The sequence below is a fragment of the Eurytemora carolleeae genome, unplaced genomic scaffold (genome assembly GCF_000591075.1).
Source record: "Eurytemora carolleeae unplaced genomic scaffold, Eaff_2.0 scaffold598, whole genome shotgun sequence".
NCBI lineage: Eukaryota > Metazoa > Arthropoda > Copepoda > Calanoida > Temoridae > Eurytemora > Eurytemora carolleeae.
In genome coordinates, this window is record NW_019396493.1 from 133006 (window position 1) to 149846 (window position 16841).

The following is a 16841-nucleotide window of genomic DNA, read 5'->3' on the forward strand; positions in this document are numbered from 1 at the left end:
GGAGTAAAATATCCATGTAATGAATGTCAACATTTTGCATCTAGTCAAAGTCAGCTAAAGCTACACTTAGACAGTTTTCACCGAGGTATTGAATACTTCTGTGATGAATGTGAATTTGTAACAGCTTTCAAACATACGATGAAAATGCACAAAGTTTCACAGCACAATGAAACTGATCTAATTGTAGGAGGAATTATTTACCCCTGTGATATTTGTGATTATGTGACAGGAAGTAAAGTAAATTTAAGAATACATATTGAGACTAAACATCGAAAAAATTCAAGTCAATAAAACAAGACTCCTACAATGTGTGATCAATGCGACCAAATTGCCTCTTGCAAGGGGAATTTAAATATACACATTAAAGGCAAGCACAATATTACAATTGAATATTCTTGTGATTTCTGTGATTATAAAAGCTTGAGTAAATATAGTTATTCTCAACATATACACAGACATGAAAACCTCAATCTATGTGATGAATGCCCCTACACAGGGAAACGAAAGACTGAGTTGAATTATCACAAAAAAGTGAAACATGAAGGAGTGAGATATCCCTGTGATCTATGCAACCATATGGCGCAAAATAGGGTTCACTTGAAAAGACATAATGAAGAAGTTCACACAGGAATTAAATATCCATGTGACCTTTGTGAGTTTTCAGCTTCGAATAAAGCAAATTTAAAGGAGCATAAGGCTTGCAAACATGAAAATGAAAGATACCCTTGTGATCAGTGTGGTCATATTTCGTCAACGTAAACAGCTCTAAGAAAGCATATAAAGAGCAAGCACGTTTAGTTGGTGCTTATCTTACAACATTACAGAAGAAATTCGTGAAAATATTTTTTTAAGACGGCTTGATTAATCCGTCATGGGAAATTAAGATCGCAAAAGATTTGTTGGCCTATAACATGTTGCGATTAACATATTATTCTTTTCTAAAATCGGAAATGTTTTGTTTAATGTTTCAGACAAAAATGGGTTCGTCAGTTTCTGATCGACTTAAACATTTCTCAGAACTTGAGGAACACATTAATTAACTCTAGATTATGTTTTCCAAATTATCAAAAAAAATTTTGGCTCGTCCGATAATCCGCAAACTTCAATTAAGGGAATCAGCAAATTTTAGTAAGTTAATTTTAGTTAATTTTTGGTCTGTAGAGTATAGAAGCAGTTTTAGATGATAAAAGAATATTGAAACGTATAATGATTGATATTTTCAACCTGAGGAATGGAATGGAAGATAACTTACTCCTAATCCAACAAATCAACCTGATGATACAGAAGGAAGGAGAGGAGCTGAAGGGGTTAAATGATGTTATCCATGCTGCCCAGCAACATATCGACTCCATATATTCTATTTTTAGACTGGGAGTATCCTGGCTTAAAGATGGTATTGATCTAAATTTAATTCAAGGTAAAATATTCAAAATTAAACTTAATTTCCACCATAAATACTACAAATCGGATTTAAGCAAATTTGTATCATAGGTTTAATTTTTAATTTTTTCTAGTCAAATGCAAAGTTTGCAAAATCAGTTCAAATTATTGCAAAATATTAAGACTAGGCACGTACTAGGCATGGCTTAGCTCAAATCAGCAACTCAACCATCATCTTATTAATTTGGAATACATGATTCAAAATTAAATGTTTTAAAGAAAGTATAACTCATTTATAATCTTTCAGAATTTTAAAAATCTACATCAAAACAAAGATTAGCTGGTTTATTATAATAATGGTAGGAATATAGGTGAAGTAAGTGATGATATAAGCATTTAGAGTAATAAATGGGAAATCAATTAAACAAATTTTATTCAACAACAAAAATTCATGATTTAATAGTCTCAAATGATTTAGACATTGAAAGCAGCGAAAAGATGAAAACTGTAAATGTTGAAGATACTCCTGACAGTTTGGATGATTGTGATGACGACACTTCTAACAGAATGGATGATTGTGATGATGTAAAAATAGAAATGGAAGAGAATACTGTTCCTGTAGATCCTGCAGAGATACTAAAACATGACACCAAGGAGGAACAGGGGTTAGTTGAGGATAAATCAGGTAATCAAGGCCCATCATAAGTGATTCTTATGTCTAATATCTAGAATCAAGATCATTTCATCTCTGTTAAGGATTTCCATTATTACCGCTTTCAGATTATTATCATACTTCAGCTCTGAACAAAAGTCTATTTATATTTAAGTACTTCGCGCCAAATGTAAGTGTTATAAAAAGTAATTTTTTAAAAACTTTTTTAACTTTTTAAGGTTTTCCATTTAAGAAACCTTTGATAAATTTACTATAATTTTGAACCGATAAACTGTGCTGACATTTTATTTAACGAAATTAAGCATGAGCTATGCACGCAGGGTAAAGTGTGCAAAAGTTTTATAAAAATTGTATCAATTTATGATATTTTAGATAACCTGGCAAGTTGTATTAGAAAAGAAATGAAGAATCTGAACGGAAATATTAATTTTGAGAACGAAAGTGGGGTATTCACCTGCATTTTCTGTGATTATAAAACAGCCCGTAAAAGCTCTTTAAAAAAGCACATTGTAGTGAAGCATCAAGGTTTCCGATATCCATGTGATACATGCGGGAAATCATTTGGTGAGGAAGGAAATCTAAGAAGACACATTAAGAACGTGCATGAAGGTACAAGGTACTATTGTGATGTTTGCCAATATTCTGCTTCCAGTCAGAGTAACTTAAAAATGCACCAGGATGAGGTTCACAGAGGAATAAAATTTCTCTGTGATAAATGTGATTATGAAGCTGGGAACAAGCGTCTGCTGAGAATACACATGGAGAATAATCATATGGATATTAACTGTGATCTGTGCAGCTATATAGCATCTTCTAAAACCAACTACAAGACTCATTTAGAAACCATTCATAATACAAGACTGAAAACAAAATTAAAACAGACTTCTGAACTTCAGTTTTCATGTAATTTATGTGAATATGTGACACACAGTAAAGCTGGATTGAAACTTCACATTCAACGACATGAAAGCCAATTTTTATGTGATCAGTGCCCTTATATAGGAAAACTGAAGTCAGAATTGAATAACCACAGGAAAGTGAAACATGAAGGATTAAGGTTTCCGTGTGATCTGTGCAAGCATACTGCGCTTAGCAAGGTTCACTTAAAAACTCATAAAGAAGCTGTTCATATAGGAATCAAGTATCCCTGTGACCTCTGTGATTTTTCCGCCTCAAATAAAGCAAATTTGAAAGAGCACAAAGCCTGCAAGCATGATGAAACAAAATATCCATGTGATCAATGTGGTCATGTAGCATCTTCACAAACTGGACTCAGAAAACATAGAAGAAGTAAGCATGAGCTTACAAACTAATTATGAAGATTGTCTAACATTTTATGTTAAAAAGTACATTTTTCTTTCAGAGGACCTAAACATTACTGTCCAGAAAAAACCGGACAGATCATTATTACTATTGTTATTATTGTTATTGTTATTGTTATATTAGGTACTTTCCCAAAGGCTTTTTCCCAAGTGGCAACTTCCTAACTTTGTGATTTCGCTAGCGCAAACTTCCTAGGTCTGTCCTAGCCGCAGTGCTCGGCCCCTAGTCCATCTTAGCCGCAGCTACCCGCCCCAATTGCAGTTAGTGGCGCTAAAGATGGCTAAACCTATCCTTTGGGAATTTTCACATTTGAGAAGTCGCCCATGGGAAAATACCTAACACCGTTATTAATCTTTATTAATTTAACTTAATTAAATTTCAGAATTGCAATGGATAAGTTTGATCAAAATTCTGACCGATTAAAGCTTATAACGGATTTGCAGGAACACATCATAATACTTTTAAAAATTTGAAATATTTATTGAACCATCATTTTTCTGTATTTTTTTATACAATTTTAGTAAAACGCCATAATAAGCAATTAGAAAAGGTTTTGTTTAATACTATGATGTGTTCTTAGAGTATAGATGCTGTTACTGATGATAAACAATTATTAAAGCATATATTGATTGATATTCTCAACCTGAGGAATGAAATGGAAGATAACCTACTCCTGATGAATAAACATATTATGAGAACTGAAACCAATATTGATTTAATTAATATATTGTCAACTGCCCAGTATCATATCGATAGAATTAACACAATTTATAAACTGGGAGAATCCTGGCTGAAAGGTGGACCTCACTCTGCTCTCATTTCTATCAAAGGTGAAACATTTAAACGAGGATTGAGACGTTAGAATATCAACGATTTTAAGGCAAATTTTGTTCCTACGAGACAAAAACATACACTTAATGATATTTGATAAATGGTTTCCATAGCTTTGGGGGATAGAATGGAGTTTTAAACTGAAAGCACTTCCCCTCTGTCTAATACTTTCTACCAACAAATATATTTTTCCCTCGAAAATTGCATATTCACCTTTACCTTTTAAATAGTTTAAACTTTTAAACTTTCTAAAATTTAGTCAGTTGGAGAAATAATTTTGCAGAAATTGAATAAACCTCTAAATAGACTTTCTAGATTGTTAATAGTAGCAAGTTCTTTAGTGATCTTGGCTTTTTTTGTTAGTTGATGGTTTGGTTCCTCCAAAGGTTGTGAATGATGCTAAAATTGAACCGGAGGAAGGTGATGCAGATGCTGAGTCTGAGAATGGAACAGATGACGTGAAGAAAACAGCTGCTGTTGAAACTAGTCAAGTGCTTGATCAGAATCTTGTAGAAAAAGAGAAGAAATCAGGTTAATACTTAAAAGAACTTCAGAAGTAAAGATTACCACGTCCTATTCACCAGTGGGGTTTAAACCTATATATAAGTATCTATAAGAAAGATTTTTCCGAAAATACTTTTTAGAGAGCCCGCAGTTAAAAATTAACAATTTTCGAAAGAAAAAGAAATTTATTTCATTCATCCTGTATCAAACAAAGGTTTAAAATTTAATTTTTACTGTTGTGAATCTAACATGCCACTCTTTAAATGGAAGGTCACTTCAAATTGCGTCTACAGTCCTGTTCAAAGATAGATGCATTTCTTGTTTGCTACTGGTTTATTGATCAAAATTATTTTTTTTTATTTTTTTGTGGAAGAAAATACTTGAGTTTACAATTAATAAATTTTACAGTTGATCAGTGTCATCACCGTAACTCTTCCTTCAAAATAAACGTTACCGGGGATAATAAAGCTACAAAATCTATCAAGCAGAAATCGAGAACTACTTATGAAAGAGCTTGGATGAGGTTTCGAAATCACTTTAAATGCTCAGATGAATTTGAAAGTAGAATGCCAACTGAAGAGGAATTTTTATCTTATTTTGGATTTCTGAGAAAGGAAAAACAACATTCTTCTTCATCTCTTTGGACAATATTTAGCATGCTTAACTCAGTGTGTAAGGGAAAATATGAAATACCTCTTCAGACATATCCTAGACTGAGATGCATTATTAAGTCCTACGATGTGGACATCAAGAAGAAGGCTTATACATTCACAAATGAAGAAATTGCGGAATTTGTACAAAATGAATCTCTATCAGGCGCCTACTGGCTTGTGCGGAAAGCAATAGTGATTCTAACCTATTTTGGAGGACTACGACATGCTGAAGTTATGAGTTTGACATTAGAAAATATTTGCTGCGATCCAGAAGGTTTAAATATATTTCATCAACGAGGAAATAAAAAAGCCAGGTAGTTAACCGTATTATATACTTAAAAATATTATTTGTATTGAAACACTTACAAAATTCTTAATTTTAGTTTCTGTGTCCCCAAGGCTTCGACAGAATCAGATATTGACTGGGCATCCTATGTTGAGGTCTATCTGAGAAGATTAAAGGATGATCTTGGAAAATTCACGGGAAGAGTATTTTGGACAGGACTGTTGACAAATATAAAGTTTTGGCACAATTTTCTCTACATGACAATCTTTTTCTTCAAATATTTTATCATAATAAAATTTTTATTTAACAAACATTTTCGCGGACTTTTTACTTAAATTGGGGAATGTTCAATTTTTTATTTAGAAATAAAAGATTAAAAACAACCCGTCTCTACAAATATTGATAAAAATGTATTAATTGCTTGCTTTTCCACATCATTGTCAATTCTCACTCAGGAAGAGGAAATGGTTTTGTAAATCAACCTTTTGGTAAGAACATGGTGACAGAAATATCTCATGAGGTTGCCAAGATCTTGGGTAAACCAAACAAAAGTGATTTTACCTTCAACTCATTCAGAAGATCGTCCACCTCAACTACTCCCGATAGTAGAACTTTAAGTCCTCAGTTCCAGGAGAACTGTAAGTTCAAAATCTAGATTTCTTATTCAGTAGATATAAACAATTTTGATTTGTTCTTTTTGTTCAGCATTCGAAGTTAATTTGATAAATGTTTAGCGGATTATTCTGTTGATTCCAAAATGATGAAGAATGAAGATTCAAGAAGCTTAGAACAGATGGAGACTGATGAAGACATGGTGAAATCTGAAAATATAAAAGTAGAAATCGAAGAGATAGAGGATACCAGCTCTATTGAACCAAGTGATATCTTAGATCAAGAACTCATAGAGGAGGAAGAAGAAGAAGAAGAGAAGAAGCCAGGTAAATAATTTTCTATTATTTAAAATGACACGTATATATTTTAAAACATAATCTTGCTGAAATATTTTAGTGGAATGTTGTCCTCGTCACAATTCTAATGCTTCAATGAACATTATCGGGGATAAAGAAGTTACTGAATCTATCAAACAGAAGTCAAGACTTCTCTATGGTAAAGCCTGGATACGGTTTCGAAATCACTTTAAATGCTCAGATGAATTTGAAAGTAGAATGCCAACTGAAGAGGAATTTTTATCTTATTTTGGATTTCTGAGAAAGGAAAAACAGCATTCTTCTTCATCTCTGTGGACAATATTTAGCATGCTTAACTCAGTGTGTAAGGGAAAATATGGAATACCTCTTCAGACATATCCTAGACTGAGATCTATTATTAAATCCTACGACGTTGATGTTCGAAAGAAAGCTCAGATATTCACAAATGAAGAAATTGCTGAGTTTGTAAGCAATGAATCTTTATCAGGTCCATACTGGCTTGTGCGGAAAGCGCTAGTAGTATTAACTTATTTTGGAGGATTACGACATGCTGAAGTTATGAATTTGTCGCTTGAAAATATTATATCTGATCCAGAGGGTATATTAGTTATCTACCAACGAGGAAATCAACAAGCCAGGTATTAAGAATTTAAATATTTAGAAACTGATAATTCTTTTTTATAAATTACGCTTCACAAAGAATCTTACTATTCCAGTTTCCGAGTGCCGAAGGCCTGGATAGATACAGAAATTGACTGGGCATCCTATGTTGAGGTCTATATGAGAAGATTGAAGGATGATCTGGGAAAATTCACTGGAAGAGTATTTTGGACAGGACGGTTGACAAATATAAAGTTTATTTATACGTTCTTTTCCCTGAATTTTTGTTTTACTAACTTTTTTATTTCTTCTCATTTTTTAAAACTTCTTGTTTAATTCTTCAATTAAGTCAAATATATATTCCTTCAAAAATCTGTAAAATTAATTTTAACTTTAATTTATAGAGTTAAGTGTCGATTTACAATGCGCGGTATCTTAAAAAGATATAGAACCTCTAAAATTCCTTCTTTTTTTCTCCACTACAGAAATCCGCAAGTAATTTTTTTAAAGAGAACCCCAATTGGGGAAAAAATCTTTTTTAGTCCGAGAAAAAGAGTTTATCAATAACTCATAAATATGCTCAGACTAAGTTTAAGGGTACCATTATAAATCGGACATGGAACTAAAAAATACAGGGTTTCTATAAATCTCGTTGACAGACACTTCTACATGCCAGAATACATTTGTTTATCCTGTCAAACTGTTCGTTCAAGTTGTCAATTCTTATCCAGGCAGAGGAAAGGGTTTCGTAAATCTTCCTTTTGGAAAGAATATGGTGAATGAATTATCTCATGAGATCGCCAAAATCTTGGGTAAACCAAACCAAAGTGATTTTACCTTCCACTCCTTCAGAAGATCCTCTACTGTAGCATCCATTGATACTGGAACTTCAGGTTTACTGTGCCATGGGACTGGGAAAGCAGGAAGATCTAACTCTCTAGATACAGATATAAAGCTAGAAGCTGATCCTCTTCAAATAGAATCAACAATTTAATCTTTAAGTCTTCATTTAGAGATAAGGACAAAATTAAACTTGTTTTATACAAATGCTCTTTTGGTTAGAATCTTAATATTTTTTAAATGCTAATAAAAACAAGAGTTTAAAATGGTCTCTGTTTAATACTCACAGATTGTCTGGCATCCTTTTCGTACTTCCTGGAATTAAACCAAATTGTTATTATTGTGATTTTATGTTGTGATCTCATTTTGTGATATTTAGTGCATTAAGGAATGCGGATGATGTCTTAACCTTTTGTTTGACTCCTTCCAAATTCCCAATAAATCAGTTTAATTGTTAATGAATAAATTTGTGTCTCTTACAGAATAATGACTACTGACTCTTGTCCAGGTTCCAGTAGAGTAAAGATGATCTGTGATCTTCAGGAAAACACAAATTATTCAAACAAAAGACAGTTAACTAAGAGAGACTCAGGGGTGGATAATTTTAAGGATCTGACGTAAATTAAAACAGAAATTGGACCTCAAAAGGCAAGGTTTTAAATCCTTTATGATACTTTTTATTCAAAAATTTGATTAGTTTACCCGAAATATCAATTATTTTCCCAAATAAAAACCCTTGAAAAAAAAATTTTCCCCGCCGTTAACATGCCTAACTTCTTGGGGAAATAAAGGATTTTCAAATGGGGGAACGATTTTCAAGAAATTATACACCCCTGCAGAGACTTTGAAAATTAAAAATAAAATGCGTATTTAATTTTAAAGGAATGTTTAATTCCCTGAACAAAAATGTCATTTAAATTACCAAATTAGAATTCAGGAATTCCACGACAAATTCTGAAAACTAAAAAAACATTTTCTTAATCTTGTTTGTGTTGCTAAGAGATTAGAAGCAGTTACTGATGATAAAAGAATATTAAAACATATAATGATTGATATTCTCAACCTGAGGAATGGAATGGAAAATAATCTACTCCTAATCCAACAAATCCACCTGATGATACAGAAGGAAGGAGAGGAGCTGAAGGGGTTTAATGATATCATCCATGCTGCCCAGCAACATATTGACTCCATAAGCACATTATATACACTGGGTGTATCCTGGCTCAAGGGTGAAACTGATTTTGCTCTAAGCTTTGTTCAAGGTAGAACTAAAATATTTGAACAGATAAGATTATGTCACTTTCTACAAGTAACGCGCAAACATTCTGAAATGCAAAAATGTTCAATTTTATAACATTATTAAGAAATATTCTATTATTAAGATCCAAAATGTTCTATTATTAAGATTAATTTTAAAAAATACTTTAAGTTGTTGTTGATGAAGAGAGTCTAGAACCTGATAATTTCTCTGAGGACCAGGATTTATCTGTTCATGAGAATATTGGAGATATTGAAGATATAAAAATTGAAATGGAAGAGCTGGAGAATACAGTTAATAAAGATTTAGAAGATATCAAGGAAGAAGCTGAAATCACTGGACTGAAGCAAGGTCAATTTCTTTATTTTTTTATTTAAAAAAAATTAAACTTAGAATGAATTTAAAAGTGAACTCTGAACATGCTGATAATATTTGGTTTGTTTCCAAAATTTAAGTATAGAGTATTTTTTTCAATTTGAATTTGGTTTTTGAACTCATGGTACTTACTTCCGGTACTTACTTTTATTCTCTAAAAAGAATGAATTTTATTTTTAGAGATGTTAGTTAAAGACAGCAAAATAAAAAGAACAACTCGACGTAAAGACAAAAACAACAAAATTCGTAATTTTTCCTGTGATTTATGTGATTACGTGACCAGTAAGAAAATACGTCTGGCAGATCATAAGCTGGTGAAACATCAAGGTCATCGATACTTTTGTGATCAATGTGAAAGCTCTTTTACGGATAATCGTAATCTGAGAAGACACTTGAAAGATCTCCATGAGGGACAGAAATATCATTGTACTGAATGTGACTATTTTGCTACCAGTCAGACACAGTTGAAGCATCATAAAGACTCTGTACATTTAGGATTGCAGTATCCTTGTGATAGTTGTGAATATGTTTCAAACTCTAAATATAATTTGAGAAAGCATAAGATAACACAGCATTCACAAGGAGAAGGAAGTTTAAGTAATGAAGAAAGACCAAAGATCCCAAGAAGCAGGAGACGAAATGAAAATGTGTCAGGAGGGATTCAATATTCATGTGATCAATGTGATTCTGTTTCCTTTAGTAAGGTTAGCATGAAATTACACAAACAGCGACATGTTAACCAATTCTTGTGCGATCAGTGTCCATATATTTCTAAAACAAAATCTGATTTAAAGAAACACAAGTTGGTGAAACATGAAGGATTGGGGTTTCCCTGTGATTTGTGTAAATATGTCGGGCAGGATAAAGTGCATCTGAGACTGCACAAAGAGGCAGTACACATGGGTATTAAATACCAATGTGACCAATGTGAGTTTGCAGCATCCACAAATGGAAATTTGAGAGAACACATTGCCTGTAAGCATGATGATACTAACTATCCCTGTGATCATTGTGGACATGTATCAACTACACTTAATGCAAAGAAGAAGCACATGAAGAGTAAACATCCTCTTGTTGCATAGCTTTAAATATACTTCAAAAGAAATCCAGAAAAATTCTTGTTATTTGATTTAAAGTATTTATTGTAGAAATTTATAATTTATTGCTTTTTTAATTTGTTTTCTTTCAGAGAGAAGATGTTTCTTTGCTCCAGAGATGAGTTATTGGAAGAAATACAGGACTTTGCCAAATTTTTCCGTTTTCTATTAATCTAGGGTAACATTTTCTTTAACAAATTTGAACAAATAATTGTGTCTCAGTAAACAAGTAAGTATATTCGAAATATTTGCGCAAAATATATGAAGGTTTTTTCGTTAATAGGGGAATTTAAATTTTTTAAATATCTATGGGGGGGGGGGAAATGCCTGTTGAGTTGTGAGTGTTCAATTTTTAAAATACAAAAAATTTTCGATCGTGATTCTCCATAGATGTAACATTTTTTAAACTTATCCAACTTTTAGGCGTTTTATTGCTTATCCAAAATGTACATACCTGGAGAAATGTAGGATCAGGATTTAATGGATCCGCATTATTCTTGGCAAAAAATGTACGATTCCCGGGATCCAAGTGGCAAAATGGCCACTAAAATAATGAAAATATGAATTTTGCTTTCAAAAATACATTTTTTGGCAACAGAGGAGAAAATTTTAAAACCTTCCTGATCTCTCAGTAGTAATTAGTCTCAGCAAAAAATGCGAGAAAAAGTAGGGGGGGGGGGGGAATCCAGAAGTTTTTTACGGAAACAATCTAGGATCCAGTATGATAAAAGATGAAAAAACTTGTCTTTGTCATGTCCCCCCCCCCTTCAGGACAGGAAAGGGGGAGATTAATTCTGTAAGAAATACGCTCCTGAATCATTTGGCATATATGATTAGAGAATCAAGGCTGTAACGGATGATAAACGAATATTAAAGCATATATTGACTGATATTCTCAACCTGAGGAATGGAATGGAAGATAATCTACTCCTAATCCAACAAATCCACCTGATGATACAGAAGGAAGGAAAGGAGCAGAAGGAGTTTAATGATATAATCAATATTGCCCAGCAACAAATTGACTCGATAAGCACATTATATACACTGGGTGTATCCTGGCTCAAGGGTGAAACTGACTTTTCTCTCCATTTTATTCAAGGTTATAAAACAACCTCCCTATTCAAACGTAAGATGAGCTTTGTCCGCAGAAGTATTATAAAATAATTGATTTGTAATAATAGTTAAAAAATCAAAGTAAAAACTGATCTCGTAAATTAAAGGACAAACATGTTTTTTCTTCAGATAGTTCTGCTCACGAAAGCCGGGAAAGGGTCGGAGATGATGCTCTAGATATGGAAGATGATTGTAATGATATAAAGATTGAAATGGAAGAGATTGAGAATATAGTTCCTGTAGATCCTGGTGATATTCTTCAGTCTCGTCTTGAAGAAGAACAAGGCTTGAAGGAAGTAAAGAAAGGTCAGTTTTTTTCTCGAAAATGTTTACCACTAAATTTTCCCTAATATCTCTCTCCCCATCCCCCATCTTATTATTCTTATTATGGGGATATTACGGCTTCTACGGAATAATAGTTGATTGCTTGTTTGTTTTGTTAAGTGAGACTTTGTATACCGGTTTTCTTTATCTAAAGATATCTTTGTTTTACCATTGAAGAAATCAGTGCTTAGGATCCGTTTAATTTTGATGCGGATCCGGATCCGGATCCGGATCCTGGATCCGCACTGGAAAAAAATGGATCCGGATCCAGGTCATTTCTTTAAGATTTACTGAATTTTTTTAACAAAAAAAATTTCAAATTTTTTGTTTTCTTTTTTTCGCATATTTTTATCCTAAAACTTGATGAAGCATTCAGAAATTAGGAAATTTTATAATATCTCTTTTTTTCAAAATTTCTGATTTTGGTTTTAGGAGTAAAACAGTTTTTTTTTTGCAGTTTTTGGTTGATATTTTACCCCTTGGTTCCGGATCCGTGGATCCGCATATTTTTGCGGATACGGATCCAGGAAGCCAAAATGTTGCGGATCCAACGGATCCGGATCCTAAGCACTGGAAGAAATTCGAACTTTTTAAAAAAAAATTCTGAGTAAGGGGTGCGAACTGAAATATTTATATTTCCAAGCTAGTAAACATAAAACCATTTTCTTTATTTCTAGAAAAATTCAATCCCACCAACGACAAGATCTCAATGAACTTGAAAAATTCCAAATTTTCATGCACTAAGTGTGAATATAGGACTCACAACAAATATTATCTACAAAGACATTACAAAAGAATGCATAAAGGGCAAGGACCCTTCAACTGTGACCAGTGTGAAAGAACATTTAGCCAAGAATGTAATCTAACACGACACAAGAAAAACATTCACGAAGGATTCAGATATCACTGTGATCAATGTGACTACTCAGCCTCCACGCAGAGTCTTCTAAAGTTGCACATAGACGGATACCACAAGGGCATTCGTTTTCCATGTGACAGATGTGAGCATGTGGCGACTAATAAACATTCTCTAAATGTTCATAAAATAACAAAACACAAAGAATCTGACATTGTCGATGGTAGCAAAACCTTCTCTTGTGATGAATGTGATTTTGTAGCGAGTACCAAATTTTATTTGAAAATTCACAAAGAAAGTCATCACAAGGAGACGAAAACCTTCAAGTGTGACCATTGTGAGTTTGTCGCACTTCAAAAAAATGATTTAATGAAACACATAGATCATGAGCATAATATCAGTGTTAAATATTCATGTGATAGATGTGAGTTTGTGACATACAGTAAGGGTAGTTTGACAATACACAAACTAAGACACGAAGGTCAGTATTTATGTGATCAATGTCCGTATTTCGGAAGATTAAAAACAGATTTGATAAAACACAAACGAATCAAGCATGAAGGAATATTGTTTCCTTGTGACTTGTGCAAGTATTTAGGTCAAGATCAAATACATTTAAGACTACATAAGGAAGCTGTGCACATGGGTATAAAATATCCCTGTGATTTATGTGAGTTTGCAGCATCAACCAAATCTAATTTGAAAGAGCATAAAGCTTGTAAGCATGATGACACAAAATATCCCTGTGACCAATGTGAACACATTGCAAACACAAAGTATGCATTAAGGAAACACTTTAAGAGTAAGCATATGAAAGTTGTAAATTAATCTTCATCAAAAAGTTAGAATCTTTAAGATTTTCACGTGAAATAATTTTGTGATTAAAAGTTTGTTTGTATGAATCCAATGAACTATTGACATTAATATCAAGATTTAGTTAATTTTCTGTGTATTTTTACCAGTTGTGAGATTTAGGTAATTTCTTTACTGGGAAAAAATAATTTGTTTTCATTCTTTTAATTAAGATGAATTTAGTTTTAAAAGGTCCAGCCTAATGTGTGTAGAATCTTTAAGCGTCTGTTGCTCCTTAACATGTCCTAAGGCTCAGGCTGATAAGCCATAAAGATTTTCAATCTTTCAATTTTTTAAAAATCCCAATTTAAACAAAAATTTATTTCTGTATTTTGAGATATTTGAAATTTTTAAGAAAAATGTTAGATGTTAAGTATTCCTGGGAGGTCTTTCAAACCTTTGAAAAAATGTTCTTTAATCCGGAGAATGGTGATTTCTTTCAATTTATGGACAATTGGAATAACAGGTAGACATTTTGAATTAGACAGGATAAACCATTTCTAACTAATACAATTTACAAAATTCAATTTTGTTCTTGTAAACTTTCCATTTCTTATTAAGGCTCCAAGATGCAATAAAAGCTGGGCTCGAATATCCAAATAATATTCTTGCATTCAAGATAATAAGCTGCTCAAACTTATCTGCGCATGCGCAATCACAAGTTATTGCTGCGTTACAGAAAGAATATAGAGACAACTGTAATATCCTGCACTTAACAATGCACTTGTTGAATAAGGAGACGGCACTTGCTCAAGAATATAATTCTGACCCATTAGAGGTAACATTAACCCAAAAGATATATTTGAATAACTTTTTCGCTAAAATACATTTGAACTTTTTTCATATTCTTGAAAATAAGCTGAGGAACCTAAAAAAGAATTAATTAAATTACTTTCCAATTTTCCTAAAGAAGAATCAAGTTTTTTCTCAAAAGTATTTTAATCTTCAAATTTATGGTCTAAGGTCTAAACTCAAGAATTTCACATTTGGATTGACCTTTAAAAAAATGTAAGGGACTGTGTCGGGGACCAGGTAATAAGTAGTTAAACATTGTTGAATCACATAGACGTGGTTCAAACATTTCTCTTTAACTTATGCCAGTGCACAAGAGAAGTGGATGAACTACAGCATGCAGTTCAACTGCTTCTTGCCATTTATTATATTTTTTACTAGGTTTATTTTCGTATTTAGTTTAGTGCAGTAGTAAGTCCTAAGCCTTAAACTATGTAATTTTCAGGATGATTCCATCATCATAGAAGAAGAAACAATATTATTTGAAGATTTTAATCAAGTTGGCGAGTACAAGGCAACATGTGAGGAAGATGAAGATGTTTATTGTTTAGATGATGACGTGGTTGAGGTGGAAGATGATGATCAAATAAGTTGTTTGAACGAAAAAGATAATCTTGAGGAAAAAGGAGAGCTTATTTCATCACATAAAGATGTATCCAATACTTCAGATGTTTGGACAAACAAGAACCTAAAATGCTTTGTATGCAAAAAATCATTCCAGTCAGCCTATCGCTTGACAAGACATATGAAAATACATACAGGAGAAAAACCTCATAGTTGCTCCTACTGTGGGAAATCTTTCGGAGAAAGAGACAAGTTATCCAGGCATTTGAGAACTCATCTAGATGCAGAAGATCACTATTTCAAAGTTCATGTCTGTGATGTCTGTGACAAAACGTTTGCAAGGCAAGACAAACTGCAAAGACACTTGATTACTCATACAGAAGAAAAAGTATACTCATGTTCAATCTGTGACAAAACGTTTGCAAGGCATGACAAACTGTCTAGACACATGATTACTCATACAGAAGAAAAAAGGTACTCATGTTCAATCTGTGACAAAATGTTCGCAAGGCATGACAAATTATCTAGACACATGATTACTCATACAGAAGAAAAGAGCTACTCCTGTTCTATCTGTAACAAAACTTTTGCAAGGAAAGACAGACTGTCTAGACACATGAATATTCATACAGAAGAAAAGAGCATCTGTGACAACCCATTCGTAAGACATGAAAAACTGTCAAAACATATAAATATTCTTACAAAATCCAACTGTCAAGTATTATTCAAATGTGTCTTCTCTTACAGTAAGAATGATAAAAAATACAGTGTGTATGTGTAGTTTAACAAAGGTTCAATAGATTATTTTATTTTTTATTTTTTCATTTTTTTTTATATTAATCATTACTTTTCAGGGTAGATTCCAAACCATCTTGATTTTTATTAATGTTACATACTTTCTAAACATTGTATCATGAGCAAGTTATTGTGTTGGAACATTTCATAGGACGACATTTCTAATAATATTTTTAATGAACAGAAATAATTCGTTAAGACTTGAAAGTCGTCTTTGACCTTTGAAACGGTTTGATGCATTCATTTGGCAACCTAATTTTAGATATAATTTTTATTAAACAATAATCACAAAATTACCCGAGATAATAAGAATTTAGCTTATCAAATAAAACCATGAACAAAATCATTCTTATCTCTGTTAACTATGAAAGCACATAAAAAGGCAGACCACATTTTGAAAATGGCAGGGCTAGGTCTATTTTGTGATAATTTTTTCAGAAAATTTTTCTAATATAAACTTGCCAAATTAATGCCGCAAACTATTTCAAATGTCAAAGACGACTATTAAGTGTTCAATCAATTAGTAATTTATTCCGGTTTACTAAAGAAAAGCACTGTGTTTATAAGAAGTATTCCTTGCCTATGAAATTTCTATCGTATAAAATGTCTTGTCTATGAATTGTCCTATCTATGAAATGTCCTGTCTATGAATTGTTCTCTCTATGAATTGTCCTATCTATGAAATGTACTATCTATAAAATGTCCTGTCTGTGAAATGTCCTATCTATGAAATGTCCTGTTTCTAAAATGTCCTGTTTCTGAAGTGTCCTGTCTATGAATTGTCCTATCTATAAAA

At 32.5% G+C, this 16841-nt stretch overlaps 4 protein-coding genes across 7 annotated transcripts; all 4 read left to right on the forward strand.

The window, feature by feature from the left end:
• The first annotated feature begins 299 nt into the window (after window positions 1–299).
• Window positions 300–3571, forward strand: LOC111704304 (zinc finger protein ZFAT). Its single transcript, XM_023476517.1, has 4 exons — window positions 300–1025; window positions 1162–1417; window positions 1859–2065; window positions 2426–3571. The coding sequence occupies exons 1-4, from the start codon at window positions 912–914 to the stop codon at window positions 3364–3366; spliced, it is 1518 nt and encodes a 505-aa protein (XP_023332285.1). The 5' UTR covers window positions 300–911; the 3' UTR covers window positions 3367–3571.
• Window positions 3255–8503, forward strand: LOC111704302 (uncharacterized). Its single transcript, XM_023476512.1, has 11 exons — window positions 3255–3343; window positions 3759–3819; window positions 3957–4206; window positions 4571–4738; window positions 5120–5678; window positions 5748–5866; window positions 6106–6288; window positions 6385–6588; window positions 6659–7217; window positions 7296–7414; window positions 7911–8503. The coding sequence occupies exons 2-11, from the start codon at window positions 3766–3768 to the stop codon at window positions 8171–8173; spliced, it is 2478 nt and encodes an 825-aa protein (XP_023332280.1). The 5' UTR covers window positions 3255–3343; window positions 3759–3765; the 3' UTR covers window positions 8174–8503.
• On the forward strand, window positions 8493–10842 carry LOC111704306 (zinc finger protein 665). 2 transcript variants are annotated; one of them, XM_023476519.1, is made up of 4 exons: window positions 8493–8562; window positions 9020–9281; window positions 9449–9628; window positions 9833–10842. In XM_023476519.1, the coding sequence occupies exons 1-4, from the start codon at window positions 8506–8508 to the stop codon at window positions 10732–10734; spliced, it is 1401 nt and encodes a 466-aa protein (XP_023332287.1). In that variant the 5' UTR covers window positions 8493–8505; the 3' UTR covers window positions 10735–10842. The 2 variants fall into 2 exon arrangements, with proteins under 2 accessions (XP_023332287.1, XP_023332288.1); XM_023476520.1 differs by having other exon boundaries at window positions 8500–8562; window positions 9027–9281.
• LOC111704303 (zinc finger protein 184) lies at window positions 10838–16066 on the forward strand. Of its 3 annotated transcripts, none has more exons than XM_023476513.1 (6): window positions 10838–10890; window positions 11587–11848; window positions 11992–12168; window positions 14261–14360; window positions 14456–14672; window positions 15132–16066. In XM_023476513.1, the coding sequence occupies exons 1-6, from the start codon at window positions 10849–10851 to the stop codon at window positions 16029–16031; spliced, it is 1698 nt and encodes a 565-aa protein (XP_023332281.1). In that variant the 5' UTR covers window positions 10838–10848; the 3' UTR covers window positions 16032–16066. The 3 variants fall into 3 exon arrangements, with proteins under 3 accessions (XP_023332281.1, XP_023332284.1, XP_023332282.1); XM_023476516.1 differs by having other exon boundaries at window positions 15238–15373; XM_023476514.1 differs by lacking the exons at window positions 14261–14360; window positions 14456–14672; window positions 15132–16066 and adding an exon at window positions 12864–14126.
• The last annotated feature ends 775 nt before the right edge of the window (window positions 16067–16841 follow it).